At 40.0% G+C, this 18,849-nt stretch overlaps 1 protein-coding gene across 16 annotated transcripts in view; it reads right to left on the bottom strand.

The window, feature by feature from the left end:
- The window catches only part of PHF21A (PHD finger protein 21A), a 161,005-nt gene that overhangs the window by 19,872 nt on the left and 122,284 nt on the right, over positions 1–18,849 (bottom strand). For 11 of the 16 annotated variants that reach the window (XM_006092004.3, XM_023756668.1, XM_023756671.1 and 8 more), the window contains 4 exons: positions 14,023–14,226; positions 7,756–8,007; positions 6,625–6,714; positions 2,868–3,161 (listed from right to left, as the gene is read on the bottom strand). In XM_006092004.3, the coding sequence (XP_006092066.1) occupies positions 2,868–3,161; positions 6,625–6,714; positions 7,756–8,007; positions 14,023–14,226 (840 nt within the window). The remainder of the gene's footprint in view (positions 1–2,867; positions 3,162–6,624; positions 6,715–7,755; positions 8,008–14,022; positions 14,227–18,849) is intronic. The other 5 variants (XM_006092009.3, XM_023756667.1, XM_023756666.1 and 2 more) reach the window with 3 other exon arrangements.

The raw sequence follows: 18,849 nt of genomic DNA, 5'->3' as shown, positions 1-18,849 counted from the left end.
ATTATCATCTTCAGACACAAATGGCAGCTAGCAAATTGGTAGACTGGGCTTGCGTTACTATTCTTACCATGACCCAATGGCTAATTCACTTTATGAAGCCCTCTATAAACCCTGAAATAATGCTAGAACAGTGGGTGAAACACTAAACACACACCTAATTTACTTTTTCAAAATTAAAAAAGCAGATGCCAATGGTCTTTTTATATGGCGACAATAAGTAATTAAATAAGTGAGAATGAAACTGATTATTGATGAGCGGGAGCCAAATGAGACTTCAGTCCTACAGGCAGAACATCAGAAGTTCTCAAAAACCATTATGCTGTAAAACATTTTACACAATCACAAAGGTCTTTCGCGTTCTTTCCTGGCTACTTTCATATCTTCCTTGTTTCTCATGTTACTTTGAGAAAGTGTAAGCATCTGTTTCTGGGTACAAATACTGCCTTGTCTTTTTTTTTTTTTTTTTTACCAGTGTCTTGTCCTATTTCCTCCTCTTCTACACGCTTCTTGAGAGCAGGGATTGTTCAACACACTTTTGCACCCTTTGTGCCTAGTACAGTGCCCCACGTAGAGCAGGTGCACTGTAAAGAGACGCTGATCTCCTGTGGGGAACATGACCCCCAGGAGAGCCACTTGTGTCTCCTCTCTCTCATACCACTCACTTTGAACCAAAAAGGACACACTAACTCCACAAAACAAACCACCAAACACACCTACAAGGGAACACATGGGAAAGCAGTTTATAATGACATTTTAAAGGTCTTGGGTGCCTGTAGCTCTCTTAATGTGGAAGGACAGAGGTCTGAGGGAGGAGGGAGACAAGAAGGTCAACTGGAAGGGTTGCTGCTCCACTCAAGACTGTGAAGTTCCTGAGGTCTCTCACTCCCATCTCTAAGGCTGCAAAAGCATGGAGTGGTAATGCCTCCAGGGAAGGACAAACCAATTCCTCTCCACCAAGGAATTATCCAGGGTCCAAGTTCTCTCTCTCACACTGTAGAGTACAAGTATCTCAGAACTGGATAAAAAACACAAAGAGCATCCTTGCTGAGCTTGTTAACCAGTAAGACTGCTATGCCAGGTATCCTACTAAACAGCAATGAACTGGAGTCCTCTATTAGGTCAACAAGAAGATAAACCACTGAATTTACCACTAGGAAAGAACATTTAAAAAAAAGAATTCATGGGTACCTTTCTATGATATTAAAATTAAAATTAAAATCTCTATCAATGTGTAAGGCCAGAAACAAAAAGACATTCAAGCTCTAATAAGAAAAAGAGCAAGTTACAAAATAATTTATAATGATTTTTTTTTTTGCTTTTACAATGTTAGTATACACACAGAAAATATGTGGAGGAATGTAACCTATACTGTTAATAGCAACTTTGGGGAGGGGTAAATTATGGGAAAATTTTACTCTCTTCATAAATTATGGGGGATGCACTTGCTACAACATATATTTCAGTAATGTCTGAATTTTTCTTTTACAATGAATATGTATTATCTTTGTAACAAAAAAAGTGTAAAATAAAATAAAACTGAAAAAATTCTTGTCTCCTAAAAATTTCTTTATGAAAAAAGAGGTCAAAGAGAAATCACATTTAGCAATCTAAAATAGTGTTTTGAAACCACACCCTTTATAATTCTAAGGGTCCTCAGAGGTACTCTGAGAGCCATCCCTGTACACAAGGCCAGATGACTGTCAAATATGCCTCTGCCCAGACTCCTAAGCTGAGCATTCTACATTCAAGATTTTAATGCTGAAGTTCCGCTGACAATAAGTTTGAAAATTTCTGACCTAAAATATGTGCAAGTAATTTATTTCTGAATGTTCCTCAAAGCATTTCCTGGGGTTTGAGTAGGCTACCAAGGAATAGAGATATGTTCTTTCTTGTGTTGTCTGAGCACAAGATTTTGGTACCCAGCCTTTTAGGTCTGCTGCAGTGATGAGCTGCCTGGGTAGGAAGCTGGGCTCTCCATGCACACGGTTCCTGTTCAAGAAGGCAAGGCAACAGGAAGCCTTCTCATCCCCGCCATCTGGCCGGCCTCTCTGAACCACAGTCAGCCACCCAGACGCACAAGCTTCAGGATCACCAGAGACTATTTTCATGTGAATGAGAACTCAAGCCTGAGCAATTAGATGACTTTTTAAATCAACTTCTGAAAGAGGATGCTTTTCTTTGCAAAATTCTTCTTTATCATCACTGGTTTTTCTTTAAATAGAATATATGGTGACTGCCTATAAATAAATCTGTTTTCTTGTTTTTAAAAGTCTTTCTGTCATAGAACCCTTAGTATTTTTAAAGGTTACCTGTATTTCTCTAGCCTCATGTTTTTAAGAGAACATCTGTTTTTAGAAATATAAATTAAAGGCTAAAATATTTGAACTAAAATCCTTTCAAGTTAAAAGAATACCTTTTAGAAATTGTAATTTTTTTCATTTGACTCTTCATTATCTGTAATAACCAGGAGAAAACTTTGAAGTTTATTCTTCCTGACATTCATAGTCCCATCTTCATCTGGATTCTTATTGGGCCAAAACTAATATGGGATTTTCTGTTTACTATCTCCTCTGTGCCTCCTGACTGACGGTAGCAGAACCCATCTGTGAATTTTTGCTTCACAACCAGCAGGGGGAGCTCATTCACACAGAACTATGAATCCATCTATAAGGAGATAATGGAAAAAGTAATCCAACTTTCTTCAGTAAGAATGGCCCTTTTGCATTTTAAATAAATTATCACATGATAAGCAACAGGTCATTGACAATGGTACTGAGGTAAAGAGCCCTTGAGAAGATGTATTTAGAGATAACCTAGCCTCAATGGCAAGGCTAATGCCCAAAGCAGGTGCATACTCTTGCCTGTACCTGTTTTTCAAGGCTTGGCTTGCTAAGCTGTACAGTTTGAGGTCCAGCCAGTCTGGTCCCTGGAGTAGCTATCACAATGCTGGTGAGCTGGGCCATGGGGAACGTTTTGGCTATGGTTGCAGTCTGCCCATTGACGACACGGACGGGGTGGATGGAATTCTGGGAGGTAGGGAGGGTTGTGGGGGTAAACTTGGTCAGCATAACAGGCCTCTGGATAAGTTGAGGAGCTGCAAGCATAGGAGGAGGTGCTGGGGCAATAGGAATGTTATTCTGGGCCACAGGCTTGGGTCGAACCTATGGGGAAAGAGAGAACAATCACCATATTACTTACAGAAGCTTCCTATAAGTCTAAGTAATTATCAGATCGTCCACACTATATATGTGAAATATTATTTAGTACAAATATTAATGTTCACTTTGGTTGTATTATTTCTATAGAACTCAGGATACATAATCTTATAAAATACTCATCAGCTCTTTAGAGGGTCCAAATGCTACCCTAGAACACAGTTCTTCTGATTCTAAACCTAGCTCCTTCTTTTATATATGCCGTCTCTTCAGGCTGAGGTCAAATGCCCAATCCAGAGACTGGTCTCACCCAGAACTTGTGCCCAGAGTATGGTAATAATGCTGCCAATGGCCTTAATTCACATTCTAAATTTCTTCCTATCCACACTTCAGTTCACCCCCATCTCTGACCCTCTAACCCCCTATCTTGGCCACCCCTTCTCTCAGTCTCCTTTGTGGGCTTCCTCTTCCTCTGTCTAATACTAAATTTAAGTGTATTTTGGATTTTGTCCTGGAACCTTTCTTCCCAGTGTCCTCACTCCTCCTGGGAGCTCTCATCCACCCTGGGGCTTCAGATACCATCAATGTACTGAAGACTTCTGCACTTGTATCTTAGAACCAGACATTTCCTAAATTTCAGAATCATATTCAACTGCCTGCTAGACATCTCTACTTGGAAATCTCACAAGAAGTTCAAAATCAACGTATCTAAAACTCATTAATTTCTTCCTTCAACCTTCTCTTCCTCTTATAATCATCACCTCAGTAAATTTTCATTTCTTTCCTAAACTTCAGAACAATTCTTGATGTTTCCTCCTCCATCTCAACTTCCTAAATCCTTCTCAAATATGTCCTACTTTCTCTTCTCACTGCCACTACTTTCCCTATGTTTGGCTTACTTAAACAGTGGCAGAAATTTAATTAAAAACATGGGTCAGCCTTGCCTGGGTTCAAATCCTGGTTCTACCACTTGCTAGCTGTATAACCTTAGGCAACATACCTAATCTTTCTAAGCCAGTATTTTTCAAACTCTCTAACCTGTGACCTTATGGGCAAAATCCTTTCCTCTTATGTATTAGAGTTCGACCTTTAGTTAACTCTCCAGTTCTGTTTTCCTGAAAACCCAATAAAGATAAGAATATCAACTATGTTACCAGGCAACATTGCTTATGGTGAAAATGACCCCTTATTGCTAAATCGAATCTTAATGGCGAGATTTATAAATACTTGGGACCATACTTTGGGTTTCCCAAAGTGGGGTCATGCTTATAACTGGGCCTGTCCATTGCAGGGACCTTGAAAACCATGCCTATGGAATTGTTATAAGATACACTGGCTTCTGTGAGGCATAAGGTTTCTATGGCGGAGTGGCTCTCCCACTGCCCTGATTTCCCCGCCCCTGAGCAGCTGTGGAGACTGCATATGGGCTACTGTAGGGACGTGCATTCAAGAAAAATGTCTGATGCTGAGAAAGAGCTGGTTTCCGTCCTGCATCGTTCTAAGTAGACTGCTGCCAAGTGTGGCTCCTGGCGAGTCTGAATGTTCAGCTTAATTTAAGGTGACCCTGTGGTAGGTGCTGTAGTCATATAGTAGGAAATACATTTCACACTGTAACCAGTATACACACATAGACATATATCTCTGTCTCTAAAAATAAAAACTTCATGAAACAACCCTTATGTGCTATGTACTCTAGTATTTTCTATTACATTTTGTTCATTTTATTTAAAAACTGTGCATATAATCCACTAAATTGACTTCACAGCCAACTAATGAGGCATAATCCACCATTTAAAAAACATGGACTAAGCCTTAGAGTCCTCACCTAAAAAAGAGCAACACCTACTTTCATACAGTTGCTGTGAGGATTAAAATAGATAACCCACGTACAGTGCTACAGTCAGTGGCAGGTAGCAATATTCTCTATTGTTGACAGTATTCTAACTGTTCTTCCTCCCACAGGCTTGACCACCTCTAATCTATTCTCCACACAGTGGCAAGGAGGAATTTTCTAAAACAAAAATCTGATCATGCCAAGTACCTGTCTGAAAATGCTTTCATGGCTCCCCGCTGTTCCTGGGATAAGGCCCAAATTCTGACACAGCCTATATTGCTCCCCAGGCTCTGGCCCAATGGGCTTCTCCAGCCCCACTGCTTACTCTAGCCTGAGGCCCACTGTCTCAGCCACACCGAATGCATCTGGTTCCTTAAGCTTCCATACATTTCTCCAACCCAGACTTGCGTGTATATTCTGCTCTTAGCCTGGAGCATTTTTATTCTTCCCCCAAAACTTTGTCAGGCTGACTTTATTAGGACTTCAGGTTTCAGACAGAATGTCAACTCTTCAAGGCAATGTTCTGTAATATTCTTAAGAAGGAGTTGGGTATCCCTCCCTAACAGACAGTGTAATTGCCTGTAATGTGTCTGAAGCTCTCTGAGGGCAGGGAACTGGCTGTCTTGAAAACTGGCATATCCATAGTGTTGACTGGTAGTGCCTTTTTTGAAACACAAGGTATTTATTAAGAATTTATCTGATAGCCTGGCTGGTGTGGTTCAGCGGTTGAGCATCAACTCAGGAACCAGGAAGTCGCGATTGGATTTCCAGTCAGGGCACATGCCCGGGTTGGGGGCTTGATCCCCAGTGGGGGGCATGCAGGAGGCAGCTGATAAATGATTTTCTCCCATCATTGATACTTCTACCCCTCTCTTCCTCTCCCTGAAATCAATTAAAAAGAAAACAGTTTTATAAAAAGACTTTATCTGATAAATGGTTAAAATCATATAGGCAGTTCAGAAATCACCTGTGGCAACTGACCACAAAACTCCTTTCTCTTCTCTCTTTGCCTGAAACCTGGGGCCTCAGATAGGAATTCCCAACCTTTCCATCAGGCAAATCAACTCCCCTCAAGACCCAGTTGGGGCAATCCCGACACTCTGCCATGAGAATGGTGAGTTCAGCCCAATTGCTAGGAATGCTCTCAGGAGAAGATGGGCAAGCTGTGTAGACCTGAAGTCTAAATCCTCATAAGCACGGCTTTGTGTTTAAGTGTGGTGTTCAGTGACATCACTTTCCAGAGTAGAACTGAATGGTTTCTACTAGTTAGTTTGGCTGTTGTTTCCTTCCCTGCTCTCTTTGGCAAATAGGGAGGGAAAGTGGTATTTATACTCCTTCCCCACTGGCAGGTAGGTCTTGGCTAACTTCTTCCAGTAAGTTAACATTATAAGGTTTAAAATAGTGTTATCTTAATTAAATTTAGGAAAATTTCCTTTCCTTACATCCCCCTGATACTGCCATTGGTCACTGTTAAGAAACTGCAATGATAAAATAAGCTTCGTCACGATATAGAAATCAGCAGCTGGAATCTTTAGCTAAGAGGGATCTGTCTACAGTTGATCTGACAAGAGCATTACAGGCCCTCAAGGATTTCTGTCCACCTAACCCTTATTGGCTTGTCAGTGGTTCACTCACCTGTGGAAGAAAGTTTGGACGTGGAGTGAGTCTAGGAGGAGGGATAAACTGTGGTACTTTGATGGGCTGAGGAGGTGTTGCCTGAACCTGCTAAAAAATGAGAAAGATAAGTAAATCAGAGGGGACAATAAATGTTCAATATCAAAGCATCACTGTTCTCTGCATCAGACAATATTTTCTATGTGCTTTCACTATAGAATTAACCACCTGAATTAACACTCTCCCACTTGCATGCTTTACCCCACAGAGTGAACTAATCACATTTGTTCCCTCACATACCTAATATGGAACATGCAGGCTCAGCAAGCTTAGGCAATTTCCTTTGACACTCAAGAACTTTTGCACTTAAGTATTTTAAAAGTCAAGACTGGATCCAAAGTAAAATCAAACTTGCCTCCTGGCCAAATGGGCCCTTTCCTAACATAGAGCTTTGTCTAACAGAGAATGCCTTTATTCCCATAGAGAAGTTTCTCACTTCAGCACCTGGCTGAGTTATCTGGTTGCTTCTCTAAAGATTCCTGGGTTTAAGTGGTGAAGCTTCCTGTCATTGCTCTCTAGTTTCACTCATCACTGGTCATCATTCAAAAGCCACCACGAACTCTTAGCTGCCATTTTAGGAGCAAACTTTTAAAACACAATTTGGATATCCTTCCCCAAGATTCTGAGGACAGCAGTTTCCAAATGGTTTATCCTAGAAATCTCATGAACAATTTTGTCCAGTACTTCGTGAGTGATAATTTCAAGGTATAGTGAACTATAAGAATCCAGTAGGGAGTTTCCCAAAATCAGTGATATGGCACCAGAGTCTCAGCACTCAAGTTTCACAGGCAGGGCCGTGGACAGGAGGGAGAGGAACACACAACAGGGTGCATGCCTCTGTGAAGGGCATTGTCCCCTCAAGTCAAGTCAGACTTTGATCTCAAATTATGCACTGAATGGGTTTTGGTCTTTGGTGTTAAGATACCTCTATAGTTAATTTTGAATAGACAGTAGGAAAGCCATATTCCCTAGTCAGCCCCAAAGGGTAGAGTGATGGAGATGAAAAAATCCAGCAGGAGCATAAAATGGATATATTCTATAAATGCATATTCCTCTCATGTGGGCACACATGAGTAGCAGCTGTTGGCTTACCAGAGTGACTGTGTTTTTTGCCACAATTTGGACAGCCTCTGCCCCAGGCCCAGTGACCTTACTAGACGTCTGGAGGTTGACTGGTGTGTTCTGCACATCAGTGCTGAGCACAGCCTTCTGACTGTTGATGGCGGTCACCATAGCAATGGTAGGTCTCTGGCCCACAACAGAGGCAGGCATGGTTGCAGTTGCTGCTTTCAAGACGAGAGGTAGTGTCTTTGTGGTAATCATAGAAGCTGTAGTTACAGTCTTCTAGGAGACACGGAGAACAGATATTAGGACACTGAACTGTGATCCTATTAAACAATATCCTGCTAACCCCCAGCAGAAAACAAAGCAATTAATTCTCATAATCAATCAAGTTCCTCGGCATAACATTTCTTTTGTGTACATAGAGAACACAGTTACTACAGAGAAAGACGATTTCTAATTTGCCAGCGTTCTCAAATTTAGTGTTAAGCTCACAGTAATAACTGCAACTAATATGGGCACAAGGTTTTCAATAACGAGTGGGGTGGGTTTACAGATACAGAATATGAGTGTATCTTCTGGCTTTTCTAATTCTTAGCTTGCTCTCAATTAATTTAAATTTTGTAGAAGTTTCCAATCAATGAGGAACACACTATCACTATCCTTAATTGCTACAATCTCATCAATAGGAAGAAAGCCATCATATTATTCTGATTATCTGCCATCTGTGACAAAAGGCAGGGATAAAAGGACAGTATCTTTCCCTTTTCTTTTTTTTTTTTGAGTGTCACTCTGGAGAGGTGGAAAGGAACCTCATATGAGGATTAGTGTAATTGTTGCCTCAAAGGCAGTAAATCCCAAGCACCAGATAATAAAACCAACTAGTATAGTAAATACCAGCTCTTGATACCAAAGGGATCTGTGTCACTACCTATAATCTTTTCTGTGGAGAACTGCTGCAGAAGTGACCGAGATCCAGTGAAACGTGACAAGGTGGAAACAAGCACCTGAGTTTCAAAAAGCCTCGCAGATGAGAGGACGGATGGAGGTGAGAGGGCTTGACTGGTGCTCCATGACGGCTACTGCAGCTGTGAGGCTGTGTTCTTCTACGCTTCCCACCAGAGTAAAGGAGCCAGGCACCCTGCACACACATCCATCTAGTGCTACCAGTCAGTCACTCAAGGTACAGACATCTCAGGAACATGAAGTTTATCTGGTCCAACTTGTTGGTTCTGACTTTGATACTACCCCACCTTTTTCTTCTTTACACTTGCATTGTCCAATTTGGTAGCTACTAGCCACATATGGCTGTTTAAATTAAATTCATTAAAACAAAATAAAATTAAAACTTCAGTTCATCAGTCACCTAGCCCATTTCAAGTGTTGAGCAGCCATAGATGGCTTGTGACGACCAAACAGGTGGTGGAGATTTCCGCCCGTGCGGAAACTTCTGTTGGACAATGTTGCTCTAGTCTAGACAGTAAGCAGGACCCCACTCTCCCTGAATCAGATCTGGACAAATTCCCTTGTGAATTTCTATTTCAGTGTCTATGTAACTACTTGTGTATTAAGTTGCTTGGTTACAGGCAATTTTTTATTTCTATTTTCTGCCTTAAATACATATACACATATATGTATGACCAAAAATTTAATGATCTGGCCCTATCTATCCCATCGCAGCCTAATCAGCAATCCTGATTAATCCTTGTCTTCAAAATCACCCAAATCTCCGTTTCTCTTCTCTGAGTCAACAACACAGGAGTGGCTTATGCCGCTTGCCACTGCCTCCTCAAATGTGAAATGTGAAATGAGAGTGAAAGGGGAATACTCATATTTATTTTAGGGTTAGCAGGCCATCTACTCTCTATCAGGGATGAAAACCAAAGAAAAGCTAACTGCTAGTTATCATTAGAAATGTTACTGTAGTGCAGTAGCAGGACTGACTTTACATTACCAGCTATTTGTGGGTTTTTTTGTTTGTTTTTTTACCAGCTATTTGTAATAAAAGTTTTTAATTCAGTGTGATGTTAGCTCTACCTTTCAATTTAAAACATCTACATACAAAAAACTTTTGAAGTGGTGAGCAAGTCCCATCTTAGTTCTACTAATGGGCTATGGAAGTGAAGCTCTAATCCAGTGGTTCTCAACCTTCCTAATGCCGTGACCCTTTAATACAGTTCCTCATGTTGTGGTGACCCCCAACCATAAAATTATTTTCGTTGCTACTTCGTAACTGTAATTTTGCTACTGTTATGAATCGTAATGTAAATATCTGATATGCAGGATGTATTTTCATTGTTACAAATTGAACATAATTAAAGCATAATGATTAATCACAAAAACAATATGTAATTATATATTCAATATGTGTTTTCCGATGGTCTTGGGCGACTCCTGTGAAAGGGTCGTTCGACCCCCCCAAAGGGGTCGCGATCCACAGGTTGAGAACCGCTGCTCTAATCAGAACTCACTGATGAGATTTTTAAAGTGCATGTTATTACTGCTTTAAAAGAGGTTAGTATACTTTTGTCTGAAACATCCTTGTTTCAAGTAAATCTCAAACTCACCTGAATTACATACATACCATCAACTGCAACACATAAAAAAGGTTCACATTCTTATTCTACTTTATATGGTTGTGGCTCATTTTACTATATGTATTCTAGCAGCTATAGAACTCTTTCTATACACAGGCACAAGACTCAGGACTATATGCATCAAGTAAAAACGTTTTGGAGAATGTATTTTCTATTTATTGACACCAGGTATTGACACAGGTATTATCTGGATATTTACTCCTGCCCTAGTGCTTCTTCTATTCTAAGTATTAAGAGCATAAACCAATCTTGGAGTGTTAGAGTTTAGATGACAAAGAGAATTTCAAATGGTTTTGAAATTCAAAACTAATGAAAACCTCTGAACTGTTCTGGCAGGAGGAAAAAAGACACAGAGAGGAAAGGTATCCACTAACAAAGAAAGTTATTTCAATGGAAGCTGTCTGTGGCTGGCCGGTGCAATCCAAGTATGACTGCCTTCAAGAGAAGATGCAGCTTCCCCACAATTTCATGAAGGGGTTCTTCAATCCTGACAAAACCCAAACTGCATGAACTAGAAGGTAATAGAGAAATACATGGCAAGAAGCACTAACTGCAAAATCCTTTCCATTTATTTTTTTTATTTTTTGTCCAGTTATTATTGTTCTATACCTACAAAGCATGAGATAGTGATTGAAAACATAGAGACTCCGATGCACAAATCAGAACTTAGAGTTGGAGTTATTTAAGAGAACTGGTTCTCCTACTCCCCCATACTTTGGTACCTGCTAACCTGATTTAGAATAAAACACTTTCTTCTCCCTGCCTATGCTGTGATTGCTACTTACCAGTTACCAGAATTGTGTAAAACACATAGAGGAGTACCAATATAAAGAACTTAGGTGTTTAATATACTCCATATACAACTTCTCATTTGTTCTTGACCTCATGAACCTTTAATGACTCTATAACTGCCAAATTCCCAAAAGTTTTGTCATGCATTGGAGGGTTTCCACAAGCTAATCGCTTCCTCCCTTTATGGTTTTATCTCCCTCTCCACTGTTTCCTGAATCCACACTCCAGGCACATCAGCCTCCTTTCTATTCCCCGGGAATGCATTTACTTTTTTGACTCCACTCTACACTGTGATGCTCTATCTCCTGCTGCTCATCACTGAAATTTCACTTATCTGTCAAGGTCCTACTCAAATGCTACCTCCTTTGTGAAGTACTCTCTGTTCCCTCTTCTCAAAATCACTTGTCTTCTGGTATTTTCTCAGCTCTTTCATTTTCTTCTTTGTTAGCTGTTTTCATTCATCTTCCTCTCCTCTAAAATTTTTAAATTCTTGAAGACAGCAATTCTGTCTTATTTGTGAATCTATCCTCTACATTGCCTAATATAGTAAAGACTCAATACATATTTAGAGAATGAATGAAAATTACCAAATATCAGATTCTAGACAGGGACCATTATTACCTCTTTGTATACCAGAATCTAGCACATAGCGAGTACCCAATAAATACTTATTGTTTATTGTAAAAACAAAACCCCAAAACCTAGAGGATCTTTTGGCTTTTAACATTAAACATTTGCATTACATAAAATAAATAATATAAACAAGCTTAACCAAACCAATCAACTATATTAGGTGGGCTTCAGATGGAGAGATGCCACACACACTGTTTTGGGGATAGCCCTACGCCCCCTCCCTGTCATCACCTCAAAGCAGCACACAACTCAGATCATACCAGGAAGGGAATAGCTATTACAAGTATTACTTAAGTGTTTTCTCTAAGTTGTGTGACATGGAACGTTATTTGAACAGAAAGTTTTCATGGATCAAGAGAGAAAATTCCTACATACCAAGAAATAATGAAGTCTACCACTTTCCTTCCATATAAACACTCTCTGATCAAACTGTACTTTGGAAAGAGAACAACCTAATCCAACTCTATTTAAAAGTCCAACAAAGTAATCTGGTAAGCAATCTTTCAGAAGAAATACAAATCCTAGTCCGGGGGTTTCAGAAGTCAGTTTGAATATCTAATTTTCAAATAACCTTGGGGTGGAGATCAGGCTAAACATTTTGCTGGCTGCTCTATTATCTGATTCACAACAGGGATTCTTTTCCTTTTTTGGCATGTTATATAATTTCTTTTTTTGGTATTATATGGCAGTACAGAAGAGTGATGAATAGATTTTTCAGCCAGAATATCTGGCTTCAAATCTTGGCTCCACTACATACGACCTACATGATTTTAGATAATTACTTATCTCTCTGTGTCTTAGTTTTCTTGAGAGAGAGGAAGAGAGAGAGAGAGAGAGAGAGAGAGAGAGAGAGAGAGAGAGAGAGAGATAACAATACAACACCTTCCCTATTAGAGTTGGAATGAGGATTGTGTACATTATATATTTAAAGCACTTAGGAGCGCACCAATATATAGTAATCTTTATTAAACTTAACAATCTTTAGTAATCTTTAGTATTTTTATAAGAAACACATTCTTCACTTGCAAAATAAATGTACATAAACCTTTTCCTTTACATATAAAGACACAGTGAAGACTTGGTGTTGATGGGTCAGAGATATCCATACTTAAGATTCAAAAGATCTAAGTCCTTGAAATCATGTGCAAAAATGAGTGCATTAATTATAAATGTGTATTTTTCTGGGGAGGGGATCCGTAGCTTTCAACAGAGTCTTAAAGAGGTCTGTGATCTCCAAGGATCAAGAACCCCTGCTCAATTGTCCCTGCTCATTTAAACCCCTGCTCATTTTAAAAGCTGTGCCACCAGTGTGGCTCAGTGGTTGAGCACTGACCTATGAACCAGGAGGTCATGGTTCAATTCCCAGTCAGGGCACATGGCCAGGTTTTAGGCTCAAGCCCCGGTAGGGGGTATGCGGGAGGCAGCCCATCAGTGATTCTCTCCAACTGTTGATGTTTCCCTCTCTCCCTCTCCCTTTCTCTGTCTGAAATAAATAAAAAATATATTTTAAAAAGCTGTGCCCATATTATATCTACGTGTGTGGAGATCAAACTTGAATAATTTTCTTAACTGAGTATCGTTCCCAAATATGTCCTTGTGTGTGTCTTGATTGCCTCCCTATCCTTACATTATATTCTAGCTTAAATGCCCTTTACAGTAAAATCATTTACACAGCTACACCAAATCAGAATGTTATTAAGCTTCCACTTCTTTGTGATAGTTTTGACCTGCAGCTTCCATTTTAGATTTCCTTCTGAGTATTAGAACAGATTCATATTCTCATGAATGTGGACTTATAAATGAATATTTTGTTTCTATGATAATGGAAATATATCACCCTTCTAAATGCTCTTTCTACCCGATCCTGTAATATCTCTACGCCTAATTGCTAAGAATTCCAGAAAAACAATTCCAGAGGCGGTGATATCACACAGACTTTTAGAAAAAGCTCAAATAAATATTTCCAGAAACTGAAAATAGGATGTTACTTCTGTTCTTATACTGAGAAGCAATTTTTCTTTGTCACTCACTACTTTTCCCTCCTTCTTTGGACAGTTGGAAAATGATTTAACTTTTGCTCCTTAGTAATGTTATTTCCCTCTGCAAATCAATTTCAAGTGGTTCCCATCACAGTTATAATATAAAAAAGGAACCAAAATAACTTTTGTGTAGGGCTGGTTGAGCTTAATATAGCCTGAAACAGGACCTCATTCTACATGACGAATAGCACATCCATCCACAACCCAAAGCCTGCAGTGCTCCTCCCACACTTTACCTGTGAAGCGGTCAGGTTGGAAGAGGGTGCCGCCGACTGGGCGTGGTGGTGGTGGTACTGCTGTTGTTGCTGTAGCTGCTGTAGTGGTTGCTGCTGTGCTGTTTGTAGTTTGTTTTCAGATTGTGGCAATGGCTGTATTTGGAACTTGTCTGGTTGTTCTTGCTTTACTATCAGGTTCTTCCGAAGCTGTTCAACGACTCTTTTCTACCAAATGAGAAAAAAGAAAGAAGAGCCATCAGAATACAGGCAGTCCTCGGGCAGTCAGACTCTCGTCATTTCGTGGTTACGTCGCCATCTCCCATTTACAGTATTTATAAAAAAAAAGTTCCGTCATTTCGACATAGTACATATGTGCTTTATGTTTTTTATTATTTATTTACCACAAGTAAAGATCAGGAATTGTTATCTTTTAAATTTTTTTTACTGTTTCATTTCATTACTGCTGTGTATGTGCTCCATGTGAGTGACGTGGGTGCTTATGTAGGTGGGTTCCGACTTACATTGCGTTGTAGGAACGGATCGCCGACGTAACGCAAGGACCTACTGTATTGTCCTACCAGCTGTATAGAAATATGCAATAATTATATGCCTCTGACATCTTTAAAATTTGTTACATCTAAAATTTACAGATTCGACAAATGAGGAGAACCTATGGCATAAGAAACATTTTATAAAGGGAAACTGAGGCACGCAGGTGGGAAGAAAAGCTAACGGAGGTCATGCAGCAGAGCTCAGCTTTCTTGACTGTTATTAGCTGAGCATGCTAGGCTGGGAGGGCAGTGTAGTAGAGCATAGCAGTGAAGACACGACTCTGGAGAAAGGCTGCCTCAATTCAAATTTCAGTTTTGCTACTTAGCAGTCACATGATGTTGGGCAAGTTCCTTAACCTATCTATGGATCAATGTCCTGTTCTGTAAAGTGAGGCGACTAACAATATCCTTAGGATTCTTACAAGTACCAAACCAGCTGCTAGTTTTAAAGTACTCAGAACTATGATTGGCACATTGACGGTCATTTTTCTTTTTGCATCTGACTACACAGATACTAGCCATATTAATTTTTGTTAATCAGCCGGAACCGGTTTGGCTCAGTGGATAGAGCGTCGGCCTGCGGACTGAAAGGTCCCAGGTTTGATTCCGGTCAAGGGCATGTACCTGGGTTGCGGGCACATCCCCAGTGGGAGGTGTGCAGGAGGCAGCTGATCGATGTTTCTCTCTCATCGATGTTTCTAACTCTCTATCTCTCTCCCTTCCTCTCTGTAAAAAATCAATAAAATATATTAAAAAAATTTTTTTTGTTAATCAATCAAATATCATCTATCTATCAAAGATTCAAATATTAAAGACTTTTAAACAAAGAAACCTTGATCTCAGAAATATGCAATATAAATGACAGACATTCTAAATCACTGAAAAGGGTAACTCATGAGCTGGACTTCTTTGCTGGGCCAAGATCTGTAGAAATGCATACGTTTGTTTACGCAGAGTAGGGATTTAGTTACATGGGATGAAAATTTTAAATTAACATTTGCTGAATTTTCTAGACCTGTTCAAATCCAAGAAAATGTGTACTTGGAAACCTTCATTACCACAGAATACATTTCAACTGAACGTAAGCTGCATGAGGGAAAGGACTTTTGCTCACAACTATACTCTGTAGCTAAGTCCATGGTCCTCATTCTCTTCACATGACACGTAAAGTGATGGGTCCAAAGACCAGCAAAAGGCTCAGAGAATATATAATAACCATCTGGGGCCAGACTTGGGCTCTGACTCTTCCTGTCCTCATGGCTGAAAGTATAAGCGACTCCTCTCTCATATACTTTCAAGTGAGTTCATCAACTGAGGTTTGTTATTTCTGACAAAAATAATTGCTATTTTCTAATATAGAGTATGAGTAGAGAAAAAAGTGAATAAAAATCTTTAAATAAAGAATTAAGTGAAATCAGAGAGCCAGGTTGATTTTCAAATTCCTGCATATGATTCTAACCAACTTCATTTGTATTCTCTAAAGAATCCAAACCTGCAGGCTACTGGCTTAACATTGTTTGAATATTAAAATATTTACAAAATGGATTTTTAAAAACTTAAAGTCAATACAAAACACATTCTTGAGAGAATTTTAAATATTTTTATTATTGATTTTTGGGGGCAATGAAAATATCATATAAAGGCCAATGGGTGGGGGGAGACTGCTGTACTATATACTCTGCTAGCATTTCCTCTTTCTGTAGTTAAATATTAAAAAAGAAAAAAAGGATGCAGAGTCCAATGTCTCTGTAGAAACCATCTGCAGAATAATAAAAATGCAAATTAATAAAAATATCAAATGCTTATAAAAATTAACGTTCAAGTCTCAAGTATAAATGGTAGAGTAATTGAACTGATACGTCTTAGGAGAGGGGAAAGTAATAGCAGGGGTGTTACGGATAATTCTGAGAATCACAGATAGAGTTCACTGCCTGGTGACTGCCAGACATTTAACAAATAAATAAGTATTTAGAGTTGCTCTTATCCCCCCCAAACATATTAATCAGCATTAATCAAACATAACAAACTAACAAAAGTGTAACATAGCAGTGAGAGAAAGGGACTCAAAAAACCTTTATTAAAAAAAAAAAGCCCACAAAAAAACAGCCCAAATCAGGAGGAGGAGAGAAACCAGGAGGAAAACAAACACCACAAATGTGACACCTGCCAACAAATAAACTTTGAACGGGAACAGCAGAGGAGACTAAATAATGATTACACCAGGCATGAAAGGAAAGGGTGTTTTTCCCCTACAGCCATCCGTAGGAAATACAGTGTTCTCTCTCACTGACTGCCCAACTGGGGGAAACTACAAGCAAGAGACAAAGCCCGGAACCCACTCCCAGGGCTGTGCACAGCAGAAGGGAATAGTAGGGGGAAGAAGGAGAAAGGGACGCAGGCTAGAGTACTTGGCAGCCATATGGCTGGAGCAAGGTGATGACCAATCAGAACGAACATCAGAAGGTGGGAGTCAGTGAGTCACGCTGCATTCACAACCAAGCCTGTGGAACTTGTGGGGGCTGGGACAGGGGAGGGTTCAAAATGCTTGCACACCGACATTAGTCCTTGAGAGGAGAAAAAAACAAAAAAAGGCAGGAGAAGAAAAAGAGAGCTGTGTAGATTGGACATGGGTCAGATCATACAAGCTGGGCACATTTTCCGTGATAGAGGGTCTGGTATGTTTCAGAGTGCTGCTCAGAAACGCACGGCCGCTGCACTCCTTGCGCTGTTTATCAGAATATTAGAATACCAAGCGTGTAGTTGTGCATGTCTGTGAAATTTTTTTAAATCAAGATTTGGGGGAAATGCTGACGCCTTCTGTAACTCAAACATCTCTCACTGCAGACTGAAAACCAGCCATCTAAAGTCAAGCCAGCTCTGCCACGGGGTGCTCCTCAGGTGTCCAGAGGCCCTGCACACTCTGAAGGACTGGTTAATAAGGGAGGGCTACTGAGCGAATTTGTTGGCTTTTCTACATCTAACAATCCAGACTTGTTCTAGTTCATTCTGGTAAACACAAAAGTCATAGTAACTCCAGCAGGATCCTGATCTGGGTCAGGACCAGTTTTGGTGGCAGCAAAAGAATAAAGCTATAATATTTTGTAAATCTTAGCTGTGTGGTATCAGCGAGGTTGTTAAGTAGCCTCTTGTCTCTACAGACAGTGAGCCTATATTTTTACTATTACATGTTTGTTTTTTTTAAATATATTTTATTGATTTTTTACAGAGAGGAAGGGAGAGGAATAGAGAGTTAGAAACATCGATGAGAGAGAAACATCGATCAGCTGCCTCTTGCACACCCCCTACTGGGGATGTGCCCGCAACCAAGGTACATGCCCTTGACCAGAATCGAACCCGGGACCCTTCAGTCCGCAGGCTGCCGCTCTATCCACTGAGCCAAACTGATTAGGGCTGCAGTGAAAATTTTTTCCAGGTCTTCAGACTCACCAAGTGCTCAAAGGTAACTAGGGAAACTAAAATTTTTGTGTGCAGAAAAACTAATGTGGAGAAGTTTACACTTGTTGATGAAGTCAGAATTTACTCAAAGAAACAAAAACTTTCTATTGTTCGACTGAAATACAATCACTGCATTTTTGAGCAACACCAATATTCCTCAACGCTGAAGAGGCGGCAGGAGACACAATGACAGTCTTCAGAAGGCTGCCACACAATGAACATTCCCTAAAGAATAGGGAATGTGTTACTGGCATAACAATGACACAGTTATGATCCACAGTAAAAGGTATGTGCTATTAAATTAAGTGAAGCCCTAACTGGTTTGGCTCAGTGGTTGGAGCGCCAGCCTGTGGACTGAAGGGTCCCAGGTTCAGATTCCGGTCAAGGGCATGTACCATGGTTGTGGGTACATCCCAGTAGGGGGTGTGCAGGAGGCAGCTTATCGATGTTTCTCTCTCATCGATGTTTCTAACTCTCTATTCCTCTCCCTTCCTCTCTGTAAAAAAATCAATAAAATATATTAAAATTAAATAAATAAATAAATAAAGTGACGATTCCACCATTTTGTGAAGTAAAGCACAGGAAAAAGCACTAAACTCAAAATAAGCTCCTTCCTAATGCAGCAGGTGAAAGTCAGTGGGAGAGTATGCACTGGCGCCACTAGAAGGAATGCTCCAAGTGGCGCCAGTGCATACTCAGGCCAGATTCTGACAGAAGAGGACGAGGAAATTGTTGGCAGCAGCTATAAAATATTCTTTGTTAAAAAGACGTGGGCTTTACTCATTTTGTAAGGTACTACAAAGTTTTCTCCAAACTCCCCAATATTCAGTTTGGGGGTTAG

The sequence above is a fragment of the Myotis lucifugus genome, unplaced genomic scaffold, assembly GCF_000147115.1.
Source record: "Myotis lucifugus unplaced genomic scaffold, Myoluc2.0 scaffold_97, whole genome shotgun sequence".
Lineage (NCBI taxonomy): Eukaryota > Metazoa > Chordata > Mammalia > Chiroptera > Vespertilionidae > Myotis > Myotis lucifugus.
This window is presented reverse-complemented; position numbering and strand designations above follow the sequence as displayed.